Raw genomic sequence first — 21251 nt, 5'->3', positions numbered from 1 at the left:
GGACGACACGATTGACACAGTGGAGAAACGGGGTGGTGTAGGGCGGGATAGGATCTACCTGGGCTGGCGCCCATGCAAGGTCGAGAGCAACATCGGATGGCAAGACGGCTGCCCGGAGGCCCCGACAGCTTGCGAGTAAAAGAGAAGTGTTTGATGGTTCGGGGCAGATTTGTGTGAAGTACGGTGGTATTCAGCAGCATTTCTGCAGAGGCGAAATGAGCGCTCGCCGGGGGACGGGATTCGGGGTCGACCCAAAAATAAAACCCCGGGATTTTCAAAGTATTTGCGTGCATGGGGAGAGAGACATCAATGTGCCGCTCAGCCACCCAGGAGGTTGCCCATTGCCAATACGCGGAGCGCTTGAGCGGTATGGCAGCAGCAAGCTGCATATGCGAGCGGCATTGCGTTGCACACGAGGGGAAGGGGGCCAGTCCCACAATAGATCTGGATGTCTACATGCATGCTCGGCAGGTGATGATACACAGTACTATCTGCGTGTTAACGATGATGGACAAGCGGGTCCTTCGCTCTTCCATTCCGGCATGGGTATCACTAAAACTATCGCAACTACTCTCAGGCCGGCGTCGCGCGTAGAGAGATAGGCGGCGGCTATAAGGGATGGCGCGTCGACGACGTTTCGACGTTGCTCGGGTTGGCCTCCTGTCGGTGGGAAGGCCAGGGCCTTGGCCCATTGCGGGATGTTCGCACTGGCAGGCCCTGGGAGTATTTGCTAATGTGCCAGAGCGCCGGGCTTTGGGGTTTGATTGGCAGCGGCGGAAAACTTAATCAAGCGGCTACAGCCTAGCGAGAATCCTAGTGACCCACTCACAGCCTATCCTAGAAGTTGTCAGCCCTTTTCCATGCCGTGTCCTGCGTGTCGCTGCATGGCAGCCCACAGCTGCCCCAGGTGTGTGTGTGCGTGTGTGCGTGTGTGTGTGTGTCAGTGTGCCCATGGGGCCCCCCTCCATGCCTATCCTGCTGGGATAAAACAGGTTGCCGAGCTCAGCGAGCAGACGGATCTGTTGGCTGGAGGAGGAGAGACTGAATGTGTCGGTGTAGGGTGGGTGCGCAACACGTCGAAAAATTGATTCCTGGCTTTGCTGTAGGTTATGTGTCACAGAGCACGAAGGTCTCAGGCAGGCAGGCAGGCCAAGCCAAGGCAGAGATGGTCTAGTGCCTCCCCCTGCTGCCTCTTCCTCCCGCGCTGGTGTGGAGTGCAGAGCATGTGTCAGATACGCCGACGCTCACGGCGCAGGATTTGGGGTGGCACGGCCTGACGCCCGGGCAGAGCGAGGCGAGACGAATTGGGATCGTGGCGTCGACTCTGCTGCTGACTCTGCTGCTGATGCTGATGCTGATGCTGATCCGCAGTGGAGTTGCTTTTTGTACTCGTTCGCCAAAGAGGCAGCGAATTTTTTGTTGCGGATTTGTGACGGAGTCTGACTCCTAGCATGGCAAGGTACATGATGGTACCGCCGATGGGAGTGGAGTGTCACAGTATCGCACTTGTTTCCATCGTTCCCGATTGCGCCGCCATCACACAGCATGTCATGACGGCGACGGGCGAGACTGAAGATCATTTGTCGCTGTTCCCACCGTGGTCCCACCGTGGGTACGCAAGAGAGGCCGATCTTTTCTGGAAGCGCTGGCCATGTTTGTGCAAGACGCCTGTCCGAAGGTAGGCTCAAGTGGTCTACCTACTTGCCTTCCACGTCTTCCTCAGAGAGAGGACGACACGGCGACTGGCAGCGGGGTGTGATCGTCAGTCCAGTAGTGCAGTAGAGATTGCGATGCTTGATGCTCGGATGGCCTGATGCTAGTGGTGGGTACCTACCGCAGGTGCTAGTGACTGTAGGCCAAGTATCTCCTGCAGGTGGGCTCGGGATCCCTGGGCAGTTCGAATCCTGGGGCCTGGGGGGCCTGCACCTCAGAAAATAAGCAAAGCATCACATTAGGCCGCATCTTTCGGCCCTCGAGCCTCGTGTGCACTGTGTAAGACCACGTCCAATGCTCGGCGACATGTCGTTCGTTTCGGACTGTGAGATGTGAGATGCGGTTTCTGTTGTTGGATGGACCATATACGGTACGTGTAAGCCTTGCAGAGGAAGGACTAGTCGCACGAAAGGCAGAAGAATACATGGAAGGAAGATGAGCAAAGTGCAAGGCGGACACAAAGGTACTCTGGCGTGGGACCTCTGTGCCATCTGTGCGCTGCACTATATTTTGTAAATTCTGGTGGCAGTAGTTTGGTGCTGGCGGCCAGAAAACCCAGCCAGCGGGACCTTAGATTTGGAACTAGACACCCAAAGTTATTCCAAGGTTGAGCAAGATGCGGCTACCTTAGCAGCGGGCCAGATGTAGCCTGGGGCCCACACTTGTGTGTTACTGTCTGTTAGCTTCCATCTCAGCGCAACGGCAATCGCAATGGGGCCCGAACTGGTGGCCCCTTGGTGGTGAAGCCAATATCAGTGTCAGGAACGAATTCAACATCAGCTTTGACACCAGCAACAAGGCGCAAACACACACAACACCAACAATATCAATACACGAACACTCTCAGCAAGGGAGGCATTCCGTGCCCGTCCAGTCCACAATCAAGGGTTCCACATTCCAGCGGGCCAAAAACCCCCCAGGCCTGCCGCTTCTGGCAGTCTGGGCGGTGTCCTGCATGACCACACACTTCCCTGTACCGTCTGTACCGTCTGTACTGTACCGTTCCGCCCTGTGCCGTGCGTGATGTGCCGTACAGTCCTGTACCGTACAGTACCTGGTCCTTGGATTCCCCCTTCTCCGTACTGCCTGGCGTACACAGTATCTGGCTGGCTGCACAGGCCCGCCCTGAACACCACCTGGGCAACTCCTACTAACACCATCACGTCGGGCCCAAGCCGACTCCTTCTCAAATCACCACAATCCACCACACTACCTACCACTACGACGGACCGTTCGTGCTAGCATTCTCTGACCCACATTCGAAGATTCCATCACCACCACCACCGCCTGGCACTCCCGTCTTTCTTCACGATACCCCACCTTCCAGCGAAGGTCTGGAGGTCCAACTCAACCGCCGCTCTGTTCTGCCCTGCCCTGCTCTGCTCTGCTCCGCTCCGCTCGACAAGACTCGACTCCCGCCTCTCTTCAACTCCGCCCTCTGGTTTTGGCTTGCGAAGGGTTGGTCGCCACGACGACACCTCTGCTAGCCCCAAATGTTTTCCTCTACAGCCTGAGCGTCCTGTCACTGCCTCATACTAGGCACTAGGCGGCGCTCAAACATCACACCGTCCGAGACGTAGTCTATATCGGCCACTGTGCTCAGCAAGAGTCTCGACCACGCGCGGACTGGTGGAGGTGTTGTTGTGAAGGCGCGCGCAATCAAGGAGCCGCCAGACTCTCCTGCTCACTCATCAGCCTCGCCGCCCGCCCTGTCCGATTCCACATTGAGGAGGTGGCCAGAGATGGATCTGATCACAGGCCTCACGCACCCCACGGTGCCAGCATTCCCGAGCTATGCGAGAGGCTGTCGATCCACACAAACGAATAGCGACCAGGCACCCGATCCCAGGCTTTTTGACCATGCATCACAACAGGCTCGACCGTCGCCGAGGACGTACAACCCATACCAGACCAACCACTCTCCTTCGCAATGGAACAGCGCGTACCACCGAATAGTTACGAATCTGCCCCCGTCTTATCTGGCCGACAATGCCGAGCATTCGCTGAGGAGGAAGACCCCTAACGGCACAATCGACAATGGATACGATGGCACTCCCACCCAGCTGGCTGCTGGTCCGCCGCCGCAGAAATACCTGAATCTGGCTCCCGGCGGCGACATATTCCCCACGGCGAATTCCGGTCACCGGTTATCAGCCAGCGGCAGCTCATGGTGGTATCCCTCGCAGCCGGTCAGAGGCAGCCTCGACGAACCCAGTCCGATATCCCGTCCGACCCCGGTTGGTGGCAGCTTTGGTCAAAGCAGCTTGGGTTACAGCCCGGCTCATGGCTCTTTGCTGCCATCGCCGTCCGCACAGCTGCATCCGATGAACCTGACCCCGATCATGCGCAACGGTTACGGGAACGCATATCAGAACCAGGCAGCACCGAGTCCTTCGAGCTTCTCGCCCAGTGGCTTCAACCCAAATCCTGTCTGGGGCGACGGGCCTTTCGCAGGCTTCCATCCAAGCTTGCAGATGTCGTCAACAGGGTATCCACCCCATAACATCCCGTACGAGAGCGGCTTTGTAGCTGTACAGGCACCACTACTTCAGGGGGGCTTGGGCATGGTTCCATTTAATGCCCATAACCTTCCCTTACAGATGCAAACACCTCCGTACATGCTTGATGATGGGTACTCCCGGCACGGACAACTCCCTTTGGTTCAATCTTCACACAGAGGTCTCCAGAGCATGTCGCTCGGCCCAGCGTCACCGGCAACTTGCGGTGTTTCCTCGCAGGTACAGTTCAAAGAGGGAGTGCTGGCCGCTGGGCACAAGGCCTACACGGACCTTATTCATCATCTCAACAGGGTGAAAAAGGTCCAACACGGCAAAACGAATTCAAGATCCCAGAAGAACATGATCTTTCCGAGACCTCCCAAACAAATTGCATCGCGGCCCACTCCACACCTCCAGAGAGCTCATCAGACATTTCCAGGCGCCGGAGCTCCGTTCCCGCATCGGGCTCTTCAACAGCCCCTGAATGCACCAAGCGCCCTGAATCGCATGGTCCGAGCCTCCGACATGCTTCCCTCAGCCAGGCTAGATGCTAATGGGCGGTCGATCAGCGCCCATCCTGCAATGATGGGGGAGGTCTACGGGAATGTGCTGGTTCAAAAATATCCCGCCGAGAGCGCCAGGGCTTCTTTGGAAATACTTCATAACCTGTGCGAACAGTCCGAATGGAATTGGGTGGATGGCATGCTCCTAGGGGGTTGTCTGCATTATGCTTTAGAAAAGTATGAGGAGGCCTTGGAATGGTTCAAGAGGATTATCGATCTTAACGCGAAGTGAGTACCACGGCCCTCATCCTGACCCAAAAGAAATAGCAACAAAAGCGCCGCCTTGCTAACACATGGTGAAGCCACGTGGAAGCAATATCGAACATCGCGGCTACATTGTACTGCCTGAGCCGGCAGGATGAAGCAGAAAGGCAGTGGCACAGAGCTATCGAACTGCGCCCGGATTATCTTGAAGCACTAGAGCATCTGGTGGGTTTATTGTGCTCGACTCACCGCAACAAGCAAGCCGTGGACATAATCGAGCTCGTGCAACAAAAACTACGCATATCATCGCACGACTTGCATCGACAGAACAAACTGAAGAAGGGCATAGGCACGGAGACCTCGGCTACGAATGGCATGGTAAACCCCGACGAGGCGCTCATTGACGCAGCACAAGCCGTCCGCAAGCTGTCGGTCTCAAGTGAAATGCAGGATGATTGGGGCTCCAGTGGTTACAAGATTCCAGCGAGTGAGAACTGGCGAATCCTGACGCTCGTGCACGCCAAGGGAAACATGCTCTACGCCCTAAAACAGATCGATCGCGCATCCGAGGCGTTTGAAGAAGCCGTCTTGATCAGTGCCGGGCGCCATATCGGAGGCATTCAGAACCTAATCAAGAGGATACAGCTGGTCTTGTCACCTAGAGCTATCGGACCACAGCATCTGGACCCGAAGAATCTGTCTGCGCCGCTTCTTTTGCCGCCAGATAGGGCCAAAAGAACGGCCGAGTTGGTCTTCTCATCGACAGGGGGGCAATTACCGGGCCTGCGATATGTCCCTGACGGCAAGCACAAACACAATGCCATTTCGACAACAAGCAATTCTCTGCTCTCCTTGGCAAAAATCTTCCAGGATGCGATGTCTGCGGGTGGATCAAGTCCAGGGCCTGTGGCGCAACCACGCGGCGTGGGCGATATCCTTGCGCTGTACTATCTGTCTCTGGCGCTTCAAGAGAGTCCATCCACCGCGAACAATGTTGGTATCCTACTTGCGAGTGTTCAACAGTCTGCTTCACAGTCGCCATCAGCCTCGACAACACAATACGCTGCGCGAATACCAGGCATTATTCCTGGAAGTGGGTTGGAACTTGCCCTTGCATATTATCAATACGGCCTATTGTTGGACCCAAAACACGTTCATCTCCACACAAACCTGGGAAGCTTGCTGAAGGACATCGGCCAACTCGATTACGCCATTCAAATGTACCAGAAGGCGGTGGAATGTGATAGTACTTTCGACATTGCTTTGACAAATCTAGCAAATGCGGTCAAAGATCGGGGTCGTATCGAAGAAGCCATCAAGTACTACAGACGTGCAGTGGACTCGAACCCCGAATTTGCTGAGGCTGTGTGCGGGCTGTCGACAGCTCTAAATTCAGTGTGCGACTGGAAGGGTCGTGGCGGAGTGTTGCTCAATGGTGGGAAGTTTGACAGGTGGCATGTGGGCGACGACGGCATGATCATCGATGTCAAAGAGACTCGTCAGGGCTCCGGCTTGATGAAGAAAGTCGTTGATATTGTTGCGCGTCAGCTCAAGGATGCCTCCAGCTGGGGTTCCGGTGCTCTCACCTCGGGCGTCCTTGCCTCGATGGTGTCTCAGCTTGACGCTTCTCGTGCGTCTCAACCGGATTCTAATCTCTATCTCGAATCTGAACTGCGCTATTGGGCAGGCAAGCCGTGGGAAGGATCTCGCCTGCTTCGACTGATCGAGCGTTCGACCAGAGCCACCATGCGCAACTGGTACCTGGACAAATACGAGCGTGGATATGAGTCTCCGCATGGTTATCCCCGAACACGGCCTCCCGGCAATCTCACAGTCCCATCCGCCCCGACTGTCCTTCCATTTCATACCTTTACTTGCCCTCTGACAGCCAGGGATGTGCGGAGAATCTCTCAGCGCAACGCGCTGCGGATATCTTGCTCCACACTACGATCACCATGGCTTCCGCACACAGTCTACCGGCCCCCGAAACCTCCGAGCCCATGCCTGAACATAGGTTATGTCTCTTCCGATTTCAACAACCACCCTCTGGCACACCTCATGCAGTCTGTTTTTGGCTTCCACGACCAGACTCGAGCGAAAGCCTTTTGCTATGCCACAACCGCCAGTGATGGATCATCGCACCGCCAGCAGATCGAAAGGGAGGCTCCTGTGTTCCGTGACGTCAGCAGCTGGTCTTCCGACAAGGTGATCGAGCGAATCGTTGAGGATGGTATTCATATCCTCGTCAACCTGAACGGGTATACAAGGGGTGCCCGCAACGAGATTTTCGCCGCACGTCCGGCTCCCATACAAATGTCTTTCATGGGCTTTGCTGGAACGCTTGGGGCCGAATGGTGTGACTACCTTCTGGCAGACACCACTGCGATCCCTCCTGAAACTCTCAGACCATGGAGAGGCAACCTTACGCTTACAGACGTATTCCGTGACGATGCCGAAGGCGATGCCGAGGATTGGGTGTACTCCGAAAACATCATATTCTGTAGGGACACTTTCTTCTGCTGCGACCACAGACAGTCCGCAGACACTGCCGAGCGAACTGTGACTTGGGAAGAAGAGCAAAGGCGGAGGTGGAAGATGCGCAAGGAGATCTTCCCGGATCTCTCGGATGACACAATCATCCTGGGCAACTTCAACCAGTTGTACAAGGTAAGTCAGACCCGTGCCCTCTGCCGTCAGCAACTATGACCCCGTCACTGACACGATGCAGATCGACCCTTCCACCTTCCGCACATGGCTTAGAATCCTGGCCAACACGCCAAAAGCTATTCTCTGGCTGCTGAAGTTCCCCGAGCTGGGAGAGCGAGCGCTCAAGGAGACCGCCGAAGCATGGGCTGGTTCTGAAGTCGCTAGTCGAATACGATTCACGGATGTAGCACCAAAGCAGATGCATATCTCGCGCGCTCGCGTGTGTGATCTGTTCTTGGACACACCTGAGTGCAACGCGCACACGACAGCAGCCGACGTTCTCTGGTCCAGCACTCCATTGCTCACATTGCCGAGGTATAAGTACAAGATGTGCTCACGCATGGCCGCGTCCATTCTCAAGGGTGCTTTGCCCAAGAATCCTGCAGGCAACCAAGCTGCAGAGGACCTGGTCGCCGAAGATGATGACGATTATGAGAAGAAAGCCATCAAGCTGGCCAATGGTATCTCGTACCGCATGGCAGAGGGCGGTTATGGCGAGGCAGAAGGGCGTCTATGGGAGTTGCGGAAGCTACTGTTCGGAAGCAAATGGAACTGCGCACTATTCAATACCCGCCGCTGGGTATCCGACCTCGAGGAGGCATACGAAGAGGCTTGGAGGAGATGGGTCGCAGGCATCGACGGCGATATCTATCTGTGAGATTCTGAGGCAACAAGATCGATCCACAGAATGACATATGCCATTCATTCCGATGGATTTGGTCAAATAGGGGAGGGGTGAACAAGAAAACTGGGGGTTACAACAAAACAGCAGGAACGCGAGTTCCCTTTTTGAGGCGTTATACATGGGGTGATGTTTTCTTTTGAGCGACAAGCATTGAAGAAGCGAGTTCTCGGATATGTTATGGATGGGAGAAATTCTTTTATGTTGCAGAGCTGTGAAGCGTTTCAGGGCATTTATAAGTTAGGTATTGTTGGTGTTCTTGTCACTTCTTCCGTGTCGGCCGAGGAGGGAAATCCCACAGCCCTGCGCTAACCAGCCTTGGGGAAGACTTCGACATTCTTACAATCGTGGTATCTTTGAGTGGGGGTCCGCTTGTGACATCGCATGACCTTCGCTTTGAATGCTACGTGCGATAGTCTTGCCTTATCCCCCGAGGCGGCGGTCATGGCTGTCTGGTAGCACACATAGGACGGGCATCGGGCGATTCCGTCCCGTCGGCTACCACTGTTGGCCATACTTCTCCTTTGCTTATTTTTGTCCTCATTTTTTCGGAACACTTGGAGTTGAAGTGTACATATTATACCCCTCGTCAGATCTCGTCGGTGTCGAGATATCATGAAGCATTTCTTTGGTTTGTCAACCATATCCTCAAGAAACTCCTGACCCCACCTGTGATCACCCAGGAACATCATGGCCGATATTCCAACGTGTATGGACATGGTATACATGAAGTGACAGCCACTACGATAAAAGAGATGGACGTAATGTAATGCCTTGCTTGTCTACCAACCTATCCGGCATTGATCCACCTACACCCGACCAATCTCAGACGAGATCAGATGGCAGTAAGAGCGTTGCAGTGCCACTCAAAGAGAAGGCGCTGGTATGGTCCCCGTCTAAAGTTGCCTCCAGCGGCCAAGGGCTGATGCAGCCATCCAGGCTCGCCTCGATAGCGTTTCCCTGCTTCTGTTGCCAGCCACATAGAAGCCCGCTGGGTGCTGATCAGGTTGGGCTCCGCCAGTCAATCAGAGCTACTGCATTCTGCTGACTTTCATTACAGAGAAGGAGGCGAATCGGTGAGTCCGGATTGAACCTTCGCGGATTCGTGAAACAGATGTTATTTGCATTTACTCGCACTATATATATGTATATATATTCCCTCGCTATCAGGTCGCCTCGCTATATCTATCACTTTCTCTCTCAGTACATATCTTGGCCTTAGTCCAGGCCAACATGTCGACAAGCTTGCGGCCTAAATAGTGCCTTATGGATAGAGAATCGTTGTGATACAAGTGGCCAGACCTCCTCTCGACAACCTGTTTGAGTACTGTCGTTAGTATAGTCTGCTGTGTAAATCGCACACAAAGTGAATAGTCCCACCAGTTTGACTTAGCTTCGATGTTATAAGTTCTTAGTAAAGAGACTTTTACTCAAAGCAAATACCTCTTTCAGTAGACGGTGTATACTAACTCTTACAATAGAGGGTTGCTTTAATTTTTTTATTCATTTTTTTTAAAAAAGAAATTGAAAAAGGAGGAAAAAGATGGGAAAGGAAAAGATAATTCTGCGCGGCTTTTCTGTCAAGATATACTATATAATACGATAATAATACCCGCTGATATCCAATAAAGGCGCCAGTGGTTTAGCGGTAAAATCCATCGTTGCCATCGATGGGCCCCCGGTTCGACTCCGGGCTGGCGCATAGCTTTTGCCTTTCAGCGGTTAGTCCCAAGTCAACAAATTGGAAGCGTTCCTGTGGTTGGTCTCCATTTTTTGTACATTTTTTCCCCTATAAGCTAGAGGAGTCATCCAACTTGTCCGTCGATAGACTGATTTGAACGAGGAAGCTCAAATGTTGTTGGTTTAATTCCTGAGACTTGATAGCTCCTGACATTGACTATATGGCGCGGAAAGAATGAATGCTGTGGAATTCTGTGAGTAATGAGCGGGTCTGGTGTAGGTACCGAGTGCTATATAAGAATTGTCAGTGCTAGACACCGTTATACACCCGGCATCGAGGTGGCGGGTGGCGGGTATGTGTTGCACGCGGAATGAGGGCTTGTATCCGTCGGCGCTGATCACACGATCATTGAACATGAACATTTAACAGGGACAGCGGTCTAAGACTGTGAATAACATCGGCGAGCTTCAAGAACTAGCTCCGAGATCTCCTGAGTGATAGCAAAAGAATCCTTCACAAAATATACTGAAGCACCCGGTATGCTAGGGAAATGGTTCTTCATCTGTAATTATAGTTATAGTCTTGAATGGAATTCATTCAAGTCCTCGTCCTGTTCTTGATTCTTGCAAATCTGAGAAGGCCGGGCTGCAGTTTGCTCGAGTCTGTAGGCGTGAGGATTTCAATAGCAGATCAGACGCTACGAATATGTAAGACATTAGGATTAAATCTTGCACGTGTTCTGATCTCGAAGATGCGATCGCTTTGGTTGCATCGTGTGGTCTTAGCTCTAGACGAGATACGCGAGCCATTCCACTCTAGCACCCTTAGGTCGACCAGCTTCCCGGTAAGGTGGCTGGCTAGCAGCTCGATTAGCCCTTAATTTGATCTGGACAACAACAACTTGGTGTGAGTCCATTCGACTCTATTAGCCGACGTGGAAGAGATGTTCCGTAGGGGCAAGCTTCCTCATTCAACCGGGACTAGGAATCAGATCTAGACCAAGCTCGACGGTTCTGAACTTGGAGCTCCTTCCAATATAATAAAGCTCTGAAATGCCTTCTCAAGATTTCGAGGACTGAAGTGTTAGTCCATGAATCGAACATTGAGGCAGAAGCATTTTCAGGTACTGTTGGCTTGGGAGGGTGTCGAATAAACTGTACCGAGTGGTATCTATCGAACACTTGGTCAAGATGCGATTTCTATTACTTATCCTTCTGCCAGCATATGTACTGGCTGGTATATTGCCGACGTTCTCGATCCCTGGATGGTCGGATCCAAGCCCGACGACCTTGAAATTATCGGCTCCTGCTACCATCACCGGGATTCCAATCTCTAAACCTTCAGGAATAAGCATCGTCAGTGTCTCCTACTCTGGCAAAGGCTGCCCATCCGGTAGCGTCTCAACGTCGCTATCCACAGATAAGACAGTAAGTTGGTGGTTCTTTGCTCACGAACATTCCCCAAAGAAAGAACTAACGGAATGCAGGTCATCACTTTTGGATTCGACAAGTTCCAAGCATACATCGGGCCAGGCACAGCAGTGGCAGACCATTCCAAGGGTTGCAACCTCCTGCTCACACTTAAATACCCACCAGCATACTCCTTCGCAGTGGTCTCTAGCACGTACCACGGCTATGCGCAGCTCGATAGCAGTGTCACGGGAAAGTTTTACTCGGCCTACTTCTTCTCGTCGCTCGTGTCCTCCACTTTTAGCACGAGTACCAGCGTTCTAGGTGGTGGTACGTGGGAGTCAGGGTCTGTCTACACAAAGAGCGACACAATTTCAACGCCTAATCTGGTTCCCAGCCCTTGTGGTCTTTTGGGAATTGGCACAACAGCTTTACTTAACATTGGGAATACTATTTCACTGAGCAGTTCGAATTCATCAGCCAGTGGACTGATGACCAATGACGACGCAACGGTTTCCACGACCCAGCAGGTGGCGCTGAAGTGGTTTACTTGCTGATGGGGCTGGGATATGATTTTACAATAAACAAAATTGCAATTCAGTAGCAAATATTCTAGCTCATGTTGCCGCGAGTAATAGTCTTCTATCAAAAAATGTGACCGATGCTCCAAGACCAGCAGCGACGTGCAGGCTTCAACTATCCAGTCAACCTGTGTAGAACTTTTGTATCGTTTTTGGGCTGGTGGCTTCGTCAGTTTTTAGTCAGTCCCGAATGTTTAGATTATGAAGTCGTTCAGTTTAGTTCGCGGGTATGATGGAAGAAAAGGAGGTATTCGCATATCGTTATGTGCAAGTCTGTTCAGCATCTGAAAGCTTCTCAAACCAACACACTCATGCGGTGAGACTATTGATGTCTTAGAAGAAGCTCTCTATAACTTTGGTAGGCAATACAATTTTTTGCGTAGTGGCTGTTGTATCTTCGTCAAGTCAATTGGCACCATTGTGTTCTTCAGACCAGGGGGTCAGGCAAGGTGAGTATCACTTGATAGAGCACTTTTCCAGCTTGAGGCGGTACCGCACGATATTCGCGCTACTTGAAGATTTTAAACTACAATTTTGACACCCTGTCATCATTCTGTAAGCCATTAGAGCATTTTTCCCGCGAATTATAGCCAAGACGAGACCGAAAATATATGCTGTGCTATAGAGGGACAGTGTCGGTCTCACATGTCGATGCCGCTCACTCTTGAGCATAGTCTTTGCTACGCCTCGGCAGATTTAAGAACTATTTAGCTCACAGACCATAGTCGAGAGCAGATCGAAACTGTATTCGACGCCTTGCCGATGTTCGGCCTGTTGACTCTGGCTTGGAGAGCGATTTCGTTTAGAGGCAGGCATCTAAGCGCCTATAGACATGTTAATAAAAACACAAAAGGCACGTAAAGGTGAGCTAGGATTATAGCTCTTTGGAGCTTTCGTGTATGTATAATAGCTCGCCTATATGATCTACGCCGAGTTCGTTCGGCAGGATCCAGACCGTGTAATGGCGGAAGGATCACCCCTTGACAATGCCAACCGATCTGAAACGACACGTACAACCCGCCGTTCCTAAATGAAAGACTATTTGTTTATCTCTCACTATATTCTCGTATACCCACCGATCACTCACGGCCCTTTTATACTCAGGGCTAGACCACGGAATATGTCACCCCCGACACAGCCTGCCCCGTCCGACCACGTATACACACTCTACCCACCAGGATATCGTAAAGCATGGGTTGATTACTGGGATCGGAGATGTCCAAAAGGAGAATTTTCTCGTAGAGATCAACAATACAAGGATTCATGTTGGCAAAGTTTCCTCTAGCCCAGGATCAGTTTGGAAATATTTGCCTCTTACACCCAAAAAAGTCTCCTTGATATGGCGCACATGTCTCTGGTGAGGGACTTTCATAGCTATCCTCAGGCAGTGCAGGCTAGTATAGTATAGGATCCCCTGACACTATTTGCCACTCTGATACAAATTGTATAGCTGGACTCCTTTTCTCGGCGAGGAGTTGGTGAGGGCTATGAGCTTGCACTGCCGCTCCAACCTCTAGGCTGTGTACGTAGAGCGCGCCGCTGAGGGCATATAGGGATTCAATTGTAGGAAGTCGAATTGACCTGATGGCACCTACTGAGGAGTTCTATTATTGCAAACCTGACGCCGAATCGTGCGACTGGGTCTAGGTTAAAACGTATCTCTCGCCCACTGAGACAGGCACACTTATCACGTCGGCTGCAGTCACCTCAAGATCTTCAAAATTTATCTCCGTCTTTTCAATCGTAAAGTGGTTGATGAACGGACAGAGACCGACGCGTATTAAAGTCCTGATATGAGCAAGGTGGCCCCATACAGCATTGAACGCAGGAACCAATCGATAGATGACAAGAACTCTACTTTTTCGAACGCGAACATTTACAGGATCCTAGTTGCTACCTAGCAAGGTATCCCAGCTGCAATTACGAACCTCCATGTGGTTCAGACCATCGAACCTCTCGAAGTCGTGCTGTTGGCCATTTGTTCCTTGCGACGGCCACGGCTTCCCAGAAAAAGACGTCGCGATCCGTTTCGGCAAGAGAGGGTCTTCATTCGCGATATAGTTTACTAGCAGCTTGATCCTGCGCGGAAAAATTCCGATCGTCAAGTGCAATCATACCAGGGCTGTCCCACCATCCCGGCCAGAATTCCGTCAGATAAGACCAAAGGCGCAGGTGGAGCGAAGTCGGAATGGCAAAGGATCATCAAACGAGCCATTTGATGCCCTCAAAAGGAAAGGCCAACATGTCACGTCACGGGCAATTCTACGAACCATTGTCCAGGATGCCCCTCATGTCCATTGCTTTCAGCTAAGATATATTTAACTCCTGGCTACTGCATCTCGTGTGTGAATTAAGCATCATGGATCTCCGAAATGCAGTCGGAGGTAAGGCAATAGGCTGTAGAAAAATTAGGGTTGCAGATATCCATGCCATGCCTTAAGCAGTATCTTGCAGTGGGGCGATGGACATTGCCACGTGAGGTCAGTAAAGTGTGATCTTCCTCCATCAGCGCGACTAGCTCAATATGTTTCAGGCAGCAGTTTAAAGTGACGGTGACCAACCACGATCGGAGCTATGACCTAGTATGAAGACCCATCAAAAACGCACGGAATGTGCGAAAGAGTCCACTTTGGCCGAGTCCGGATACATCTACCGAAAAGATGCTGACGAGGCCCTGGACGTGACAATTAGCGTGTGCGCTTGGGGCCAGATTCGCACTGGTGCACACGCCAGGGGAAATGGGAGAGCATGGGGACGGACCCAACAGCTTGGTAGCTCACGCGAATTCCCGAGCGTAGGAGCGACGGGTGGTGCGTTGTGCCACGGAAGACCGTTGAGGCGTACAGGAACGGCTGCCGGTGGGTGCTAAGCGTGTTGAGAGGGAGAGAAAAAAAAGGGGGGGGGGGTAGGGAGAAAGAATAGAGTGGACTCGCTCGTCGAACACAATACCGGCAGAGCGGGGCCGTACTCCGTCAGACGGCCGCTATTGTGTCTCGGGCTCTTCTACTCTGTGCGTCTTTCGTAAATAGTCCAATGGCAGAGCCCGCCGCTGTGATTGCCTTGATCACGCCTCGTGACAGTTTTGGAAATGTTCGCCTGTGCCTGTGTAACATATGCCTTTCGGCCTGGTTGCTCACTGGTCTGGCACTCATTTGTACTGTCTTGTCTCAACTGGGCAGTGCAGAGAACGACATTTGTCCTCGTGTGCGTGGAAGCAGGAAGGGTGCTGTTTGGGGGGGGGGGGGACATTCTCCTGGCAAAATGTGCATGCTCGTGAGACCGCGACACAGAGGACGGCTGCTCAGCTAGAGTGAAGCCCGGCGCTGTTTCCAGCCAGGACCAGAAAAGTGGAGGAGGAGGAGGGTGGGTTGTTTATCGACTGGCCGCAGCACAAGTACGGCCACTAGTGCCACATGGCATTGACAGACCAAAAAGGTCCCGAACATGAAAGAAGCCGACGACTATTCCCGCTCCTCTTGTTGTTGGCCCCAGCAGGGAGGGATGGTCGGGTAGTGCACGACGTTGAGAGTGAGAGCAGCATAGCGTACGGGAGAGAGCCGGACGGAAATAGCTTAATCGAGGCGCCGCCAACGAGCCTGGGTCTAGGTCCCGAGGGAATGGAAAGGACAGCCCCCCTTCTCAATGGAGGCTAGAGTCTTAGCCAAAAGTCAGTGCGGAAGGGGAGCGGAACGTACAGTAGGCTAACGGGCGGTACCATTGAGGCGGTAGAAGGATTTGAGCCTAGGGGGCGCGACCAGAGAGCCTCTGGTATGTTTCGTCCAGACTCGTATCTACTGTAGTATTGAATTTCCCCCTTCCCACCTAGTCTGACAACTTTCAGCATGGCAAGGGGAAGGGATCATGGCCGCCGTGCCCATGTCGTACTAACGCCAGATCATGAGCTAGACCAGGGGAATGGCATGCCACGCGATGGCTAACCTCAGCTCCAGGAAACATCTCATGGACTTCCGCATTCGACCTGGTCCAGGTTGTATTTGAGATACGAAGATGAGTACATGAGACTTCGTTCGTCGAGTTCACGGACCGCAAAGATGTCGCCAGTGCCATGTTGAGATCATGATAGTGAGCTTTGCCCGGGACGCTATTTTGTACATGTCTTGCAGGAGATCAGAATTTCAAGCGATCCACTCCTTAGGCAACCAGAACCACAATGTTCCAAGAGGTTGAGAGCAGACTGCACAAGTAGGTGTGTTTGTGGGTAACGGATGTAGAGTGTAGCCCAAGGACCCATGCCTAGCGCAAGCCGTCGGTCATGAAAGTTTTGTTCGGTTCCGAGAGAGTAGCGTTAGGGAGTTCTGCCCGCGACTACCATGACAGCTTATCACTCCTTTGCTTGTGGGGACAAGAGGTTCCAGATTCACTGTCGCATGGCGAAGGATCACCCACCGTCCCACCGATGCCGAATGACGATGGTGGTGGAGTGCAACACAAATGAGAACAATAAGCAGGCCAACCGTATTACTGATCGTCGATCAAGCAGGGCACGCACGCCGCGAATCCTCTACCCCCAGTGGCCTTGGCACCGCCGCCCCAGACACCGAATAGGGATATTGCAGTAGGAGGCTGCATTTCTTCGTTTCGACAGCCGGTGCAAGGCAATAAGATGATGAGTCTGAGGTTCTGGTTGAGCAAAAATCACCAGATGCGCCCGGATGTGACAGGCAGGTTTACCTCTGAGGGCTATAGTTAGACTGAGGCTATCCCGCTTGTAGTCGTCCCGTGGGGCTACTGTCACTTCGCTCAGCTGAAATACTCGTCGTAACGCCACCAGGGGCCCAAGTGCCAAGTGGTCGGTGAGGGACGTCGTGGACCCATATCCTCTGTGAGTGTGCGTGTGCGCGTGCTGCAACGGTATTTCAACATCCAAGCCGTGGTGATGCGGTGGTTTGCATGCCGAAATGCAGAGGCATGCAAGCCCCGGCTATGATGCGACATGCCTACGCAGATGGCCCCTGTTCCAAGGACGCACAACCTCCCCGACTCGCCGACTACACTGCAGCCACAATGAAGTCGGGTTGCACAAATTCAACACCCCATCGATCTGAAGCAGAGCCCTCTCTTGTCCACGACTCGAGTTGTGTCCGCCTTCGTGCAACGTTCGCAAAGGTACCTGAGACCGTGCTTCACTGAATGCCCCACTGGCTTGGTCTCCGCCTCGGAGCCGCCCTCCGCATCCCGTTTATCTGACTAGGGACCCACGGCATCGCTGGGAGCTCTGGTCCAAATCCCGTTTAACGTTGTTCATTGGGTCGACCATTTCTTCGCCATCAATGGGTCAGCTGGAGTGGCATTCAAGATAAAACAGGCTAGAGACACCGACCGCAACGTCAGGCGAGGGGACTAGGAGGGGCGGCGCCGCCCTGTACCGGAGCGCTGGTATACTAGGGGGTTACTAGAGGACGTTTACCGGCTTCGTCGTCGGGTGGAGCCTCGGGCCATTTACATATTTGAGTAACCTCAGTCCTTCGCTGCCGCAGTGTGTGGCAACCAGCCTCCGATGCCTCTCTGAGTCTGGGTTTCCACCATGTCTTCTAGACCACAGCGTTGAGGCATCGAAGACTTGCACCCGAGTGGTTTTCCATACAGACCCTCTGCCATGTCGTGTTGTAAATCACAGCCACGTACAAGCTCCACTGTCAGCTGCAGGGGAGATTACAGCAGGGGTCAGCGTCCAGGGTTTATCGTGGGGAAAGCTCTCACAGCGCAGCAGTGGAGCTTCCCACACAGATTGGCGAGGCTGAATCCCGATGCATTTCGGGCTGGAACCTACTACGGTACCACTTTATGTGTTCATAACAGTATTGCCAATGCCGATAGGATTTCTTGACAAAAGAGGCAAGCATCCACAGCGCGGGTCAGTCCGCATGGCAAAGGAAGCGCAAAGACCCTAAATCTCCCCTTAAGGTAGCATGTGGATGCTGTGACCGGGAATGTGGATAGATGCGTCCCAAGCTACATTGGATTTGTCGTCTCGGGTCCTGGACGCTCTCGCAAGCCTCCCTTTTAGGAAGCTTTTTTTGAGAGCCCCATGCTGGTGGTTGAGGGGTCTCGGTACCAGGAAGACAGAACAAAGACGCTTTTTTCCTTCTGACTTCGAAACGCCTCCACCCTCAACGATCTTGCTCGGGGCAGGGTGCAATCCTTGCGGAAGCTGGAGGCATCAACGAATTAACGACTACCATCACGGTCCGTCCCCAATGACAAGCCATCCCGTGCTGCCCGCCGACCGCCTGGCCTGAGTGCCGGATGATCTGCCCGTCTCTACCACAGAGATCTTGACGACACGAAGAAGCTGAAGCTCGGGTGAGTGCCAGAGGTGGGGTCCACTGGGGGCTGATCGACCTAGTGCCTTCATATTGCCCAGAGGCTATAGGTCTTATACCAGTCATGCCGGAATCTGATGTGCGGAGGATCTCGTCCTGATTTTTCGGAGCATTACTCGACGACTATTAAGATGTCACTGGCAGACTGGGTGATTGCTTCTCCTCGCAAGCTCAGTTGATTTTAAGGCACCCGGATGGGATGAAACCTCTTCGCCTCGATGCAGCTGCAGGGGCTCTGGCCATTGCTGACTGGCCAGCGATAATTAATATGTTCGTCCAGGTTATCCGTCCCCGCGATTTTCCAACAGTCCAGATGCGTTTCATCGGTCTTGTCAGCCTTCGACAAACATTGTGATTGGTGACAGACGGCCCTGGCGGAGATCTTCGAGTAGGGAAAAGCAGAGACGCACTTTTCTGCGCGGCATAGCCCTACCAGCATCCTACCCAGTCTACCAGCCACTGCGGCGCGGCCAGCAGGCGCGCCGGGTGCTGTACCAGCTCACTGGCTTGGCGCGATGTAGGCGGGATAAAAAAGATCCCATCTTCACTATGCATTTTTATTTGCCGCTAGGCTCTGTTGATGCATCGATTTGCAATGTTTGATCTCCCATGCAGAGTGACATCGCCGGAGTGCGTTGCCCTCTTACGGGTGCGTTGGCGATCCGTACTAAAATCAGTACATCTTTGCGGTACAGTGAGCGTTACAGTAGGCAGCCGCTTAATTGCAGCCCAGAAGCATGCACTCGCGCTTGTTTGCGATCGGATGCCGCAGGTATATACAATACCGTGTATGCGGGCGCTCCCAGTTGCCGGCAGATCAAGTGCTTACCAGCTGTGTGCACTTCAAACCCAGCCCTTCAGTCCGGGCTAAAGTTGGCTCGCCCGTGGGCGCACTTCTTGGCATCCGAACCAGCAGAATGGGTCGCCAGTGGGAGAGCAGCCGAGAGGGAACCAACGGCTCACTACGCAAGTCGACCCAATCGCTTGGTTCCGTGGCTTGTGGGAAGCAGAAGTAGGCTTGTCCGTCCCAGCTACGGTCCCACATCGATCCCTTCCTTCGCTCCCGCGACCGCGTATGGATGGTCACGTCATGCCTTCCCTCGTCTTGCAGATCTCGCAGTCTCATGATAGTGCTTGCATTTATTGAGACCCTTGGCTCCCAGGGCCCGATCGGGAGCCATATGCCGACGAACTGCACTGTCAGCATTCAGATGAAAATAGAGATGGTATTGCTTAACGGGTTTGTAAGCGGGCCGCTATGTCACTTCACTCGTTTGCGGGCTGGTCCTCCCCTTAGGCACTGGGATATCTGCTACACATCGCAGCATCCTCGGCGTATCTAGCCCTCCAAGAATTCCATTCATGAGTCCACTTGTCACTCTCCCGATGCAGCTCAGCCAAATTGGCGGGCTCAGAAGCGGCGGAGAGCGGAAGTTTTGCTGGCAACAGCGACATCGAGTGTTCCCTGTAAGGCTCGAACTAGTAGGCCGAGGGCTGTATATCACGCCACGATATAGGTACCAGGCAGCGAGCCGTACACCGCAAATTCCAGCCCATGACAGACCAAAACCCAGCACTTTGGGTCCCGAGTCGTCGAGTCAGCAGCCACCCGAAGGTGATCAGCGCAGCCGGTTCGCTGGGCGATCCCTGTACCTGGCGATTGATTAGACCTCCGCACACCTCTGAAAGTGTGACATTACGTTTTCACAGCGCAGCACAAGTTCAGTGAGTGAGTGGATGTACCGCTGTACATCATAGTCCCGCAGCGCTGCAAGACATACAACCCCCACAGACATCTCCGCGCTTGAATCCGTGGCTTTTCACTCATCAACGCGGCCAACCAATTGCCTGGCTGGACCTTAGCGAGGCTGCCCTTTGAAATGTCACTAGGAAGGAGAAAAGCAAAAGTTGTGATGTGATGCAGCAAGCGGTGGGGGAGAGCATAGTCATTTGGCTCATGCAAGGAACATGTCTTCCACCGTGCCGCAGGAAAGGATGAAGCCCGATCGAGAGAAGCAGCAATGCAGAGAAAAAGAAACTGCTGCTTGAACAGAGTCAGATATCGCATCTCAACGGGAGATGCCAAAAGCACATGAGCACTGCGCGACCCACCTAGATCGCCGAGCACTTGCAGCTCCTTCGTGAGCCCTCGTGGGCATCTGTCTCTTGTTATTCCCCGTGCTGCTTGAAGAAGCAAACGTCAACCTTCGCCTGTGTCTTGGACTGATTTCCTGAAGAGCGTTTCAAGAATGCAGGAAAAGCGACGTTCTCTCTCTCTTTCTCTTGCCGAGGGTCAGCTACAATTTCGGCAGGGGGTCTTGCTGTATGCGGCCGACGCCCGCAAGTTGCGAGAGGTAGGCAGGAGGTAGGCGAATAGCTGAGCCAGGATCGACGAGCCCCAGGCCTCTGGGAGCTCCAGCCACGCGAAGCTGAAAAGAATAGATCTCCCTGGAGTTGATGCGGGAAAGCCATCATCGAGAAATACGATCTGGCGCCAAGGCCATCGCTATGGGTACGTACACATAGGAGCCCGGGGTTGGAAAGGTGGGTCCTGGGGAAAGGTGCGCCTCTCTCCCTCAGGCCGGAATCGAGGGTTGCGTCGGGAGACCATGTCTCGGGTGGAAAATACAGTAGGTCCGTCCCCTGGCATGGCCCTCCAAGATTAACAGACTCGATGGGAGGCATTGGTAACTTGGCCCAACAGGCCGGGGCCCTTTCAGCCGTACAGTAGTATCCTAATCCTATGCAACATTGAGGACAACTAGTGCTCCGTATGATGGGGATTGCGATGGGGACGGGGATGGGGATGGGGCGCGGCAGGTCCGTGGCGCGAGCGACCGTTGCGGAGCCCAACCTGTCGGGTTTTGCGA

At 53.2% G+C, this 21251-nt stretch overlaps 2 protein-coding genes across 2 annotated transcripts; both read left to right on the top strand.

The window, feature by feature from the left end:
• Positions 1 to 2019: 2019 nt before the first annotated feature.
• Positions 2020 to 8342, top strand: J7T55_001872 (uncharacterized protein; the record flags this gene model as incomplete). Its single annotated transcript, XM_053142780.1, has 6 exons — positions 2020 to 2038; positions 2397 to 2709; positions 2979 to 3171; positions 3294 to 5002; positions 5077 to 7645; positions 7707 to 8342. The coding sequence occupies 6 exons, from the start codon at positions 2020 to 2022 to the stop codon at positions 8340 to 8342; spliced, it is 5439 nt and encodes a 1812-aa protein (XP_052994325.1).
• Positions 8343 to 11237: 2895 nt separating this feature from the next.
• J7T55_001871 (uncharacterized protein) lies at positions 11238 to 12013 on the top strand (the record flags this gene model as incomplete). The annotated part of the gene is made up of 3 exons (XM_053142778.1): positions 11238 to 11474; positions 11534 to 11786; positions 11937 to 12013. 3 exons carry the CDS (start codon positions 11238 to 11240, stop codon positions 12011 to 12013), a joined length of 567 nt encoding a protein of 188 aa, XP_052994324.1.
• Positions 12014 to 21251: the final 9238 nt, after the last annotated feature.

The sequence above is a fragment of the Diaporthe amygdali genome (genome assembly GCF_026229845.1).
Source record: "Diaporthe amygdali strain CAA958 chromosome Unknown NODE_12_length_1037015_cov_66_201586, whole genome shotgun sequence".
NCBI classification, from domain to species: domain Eukaryota; kingdom Fungi; phylum Ascomycota; class Sordariomycetes; order Diaporthales; family Diaporthaceae; genus Diaporthe; species Diaporthe amygdali.
Note: the sequence above shows the minus strand (reverse complement) of the source record. Positions and strands in the feature narration are given on the sequence as shown.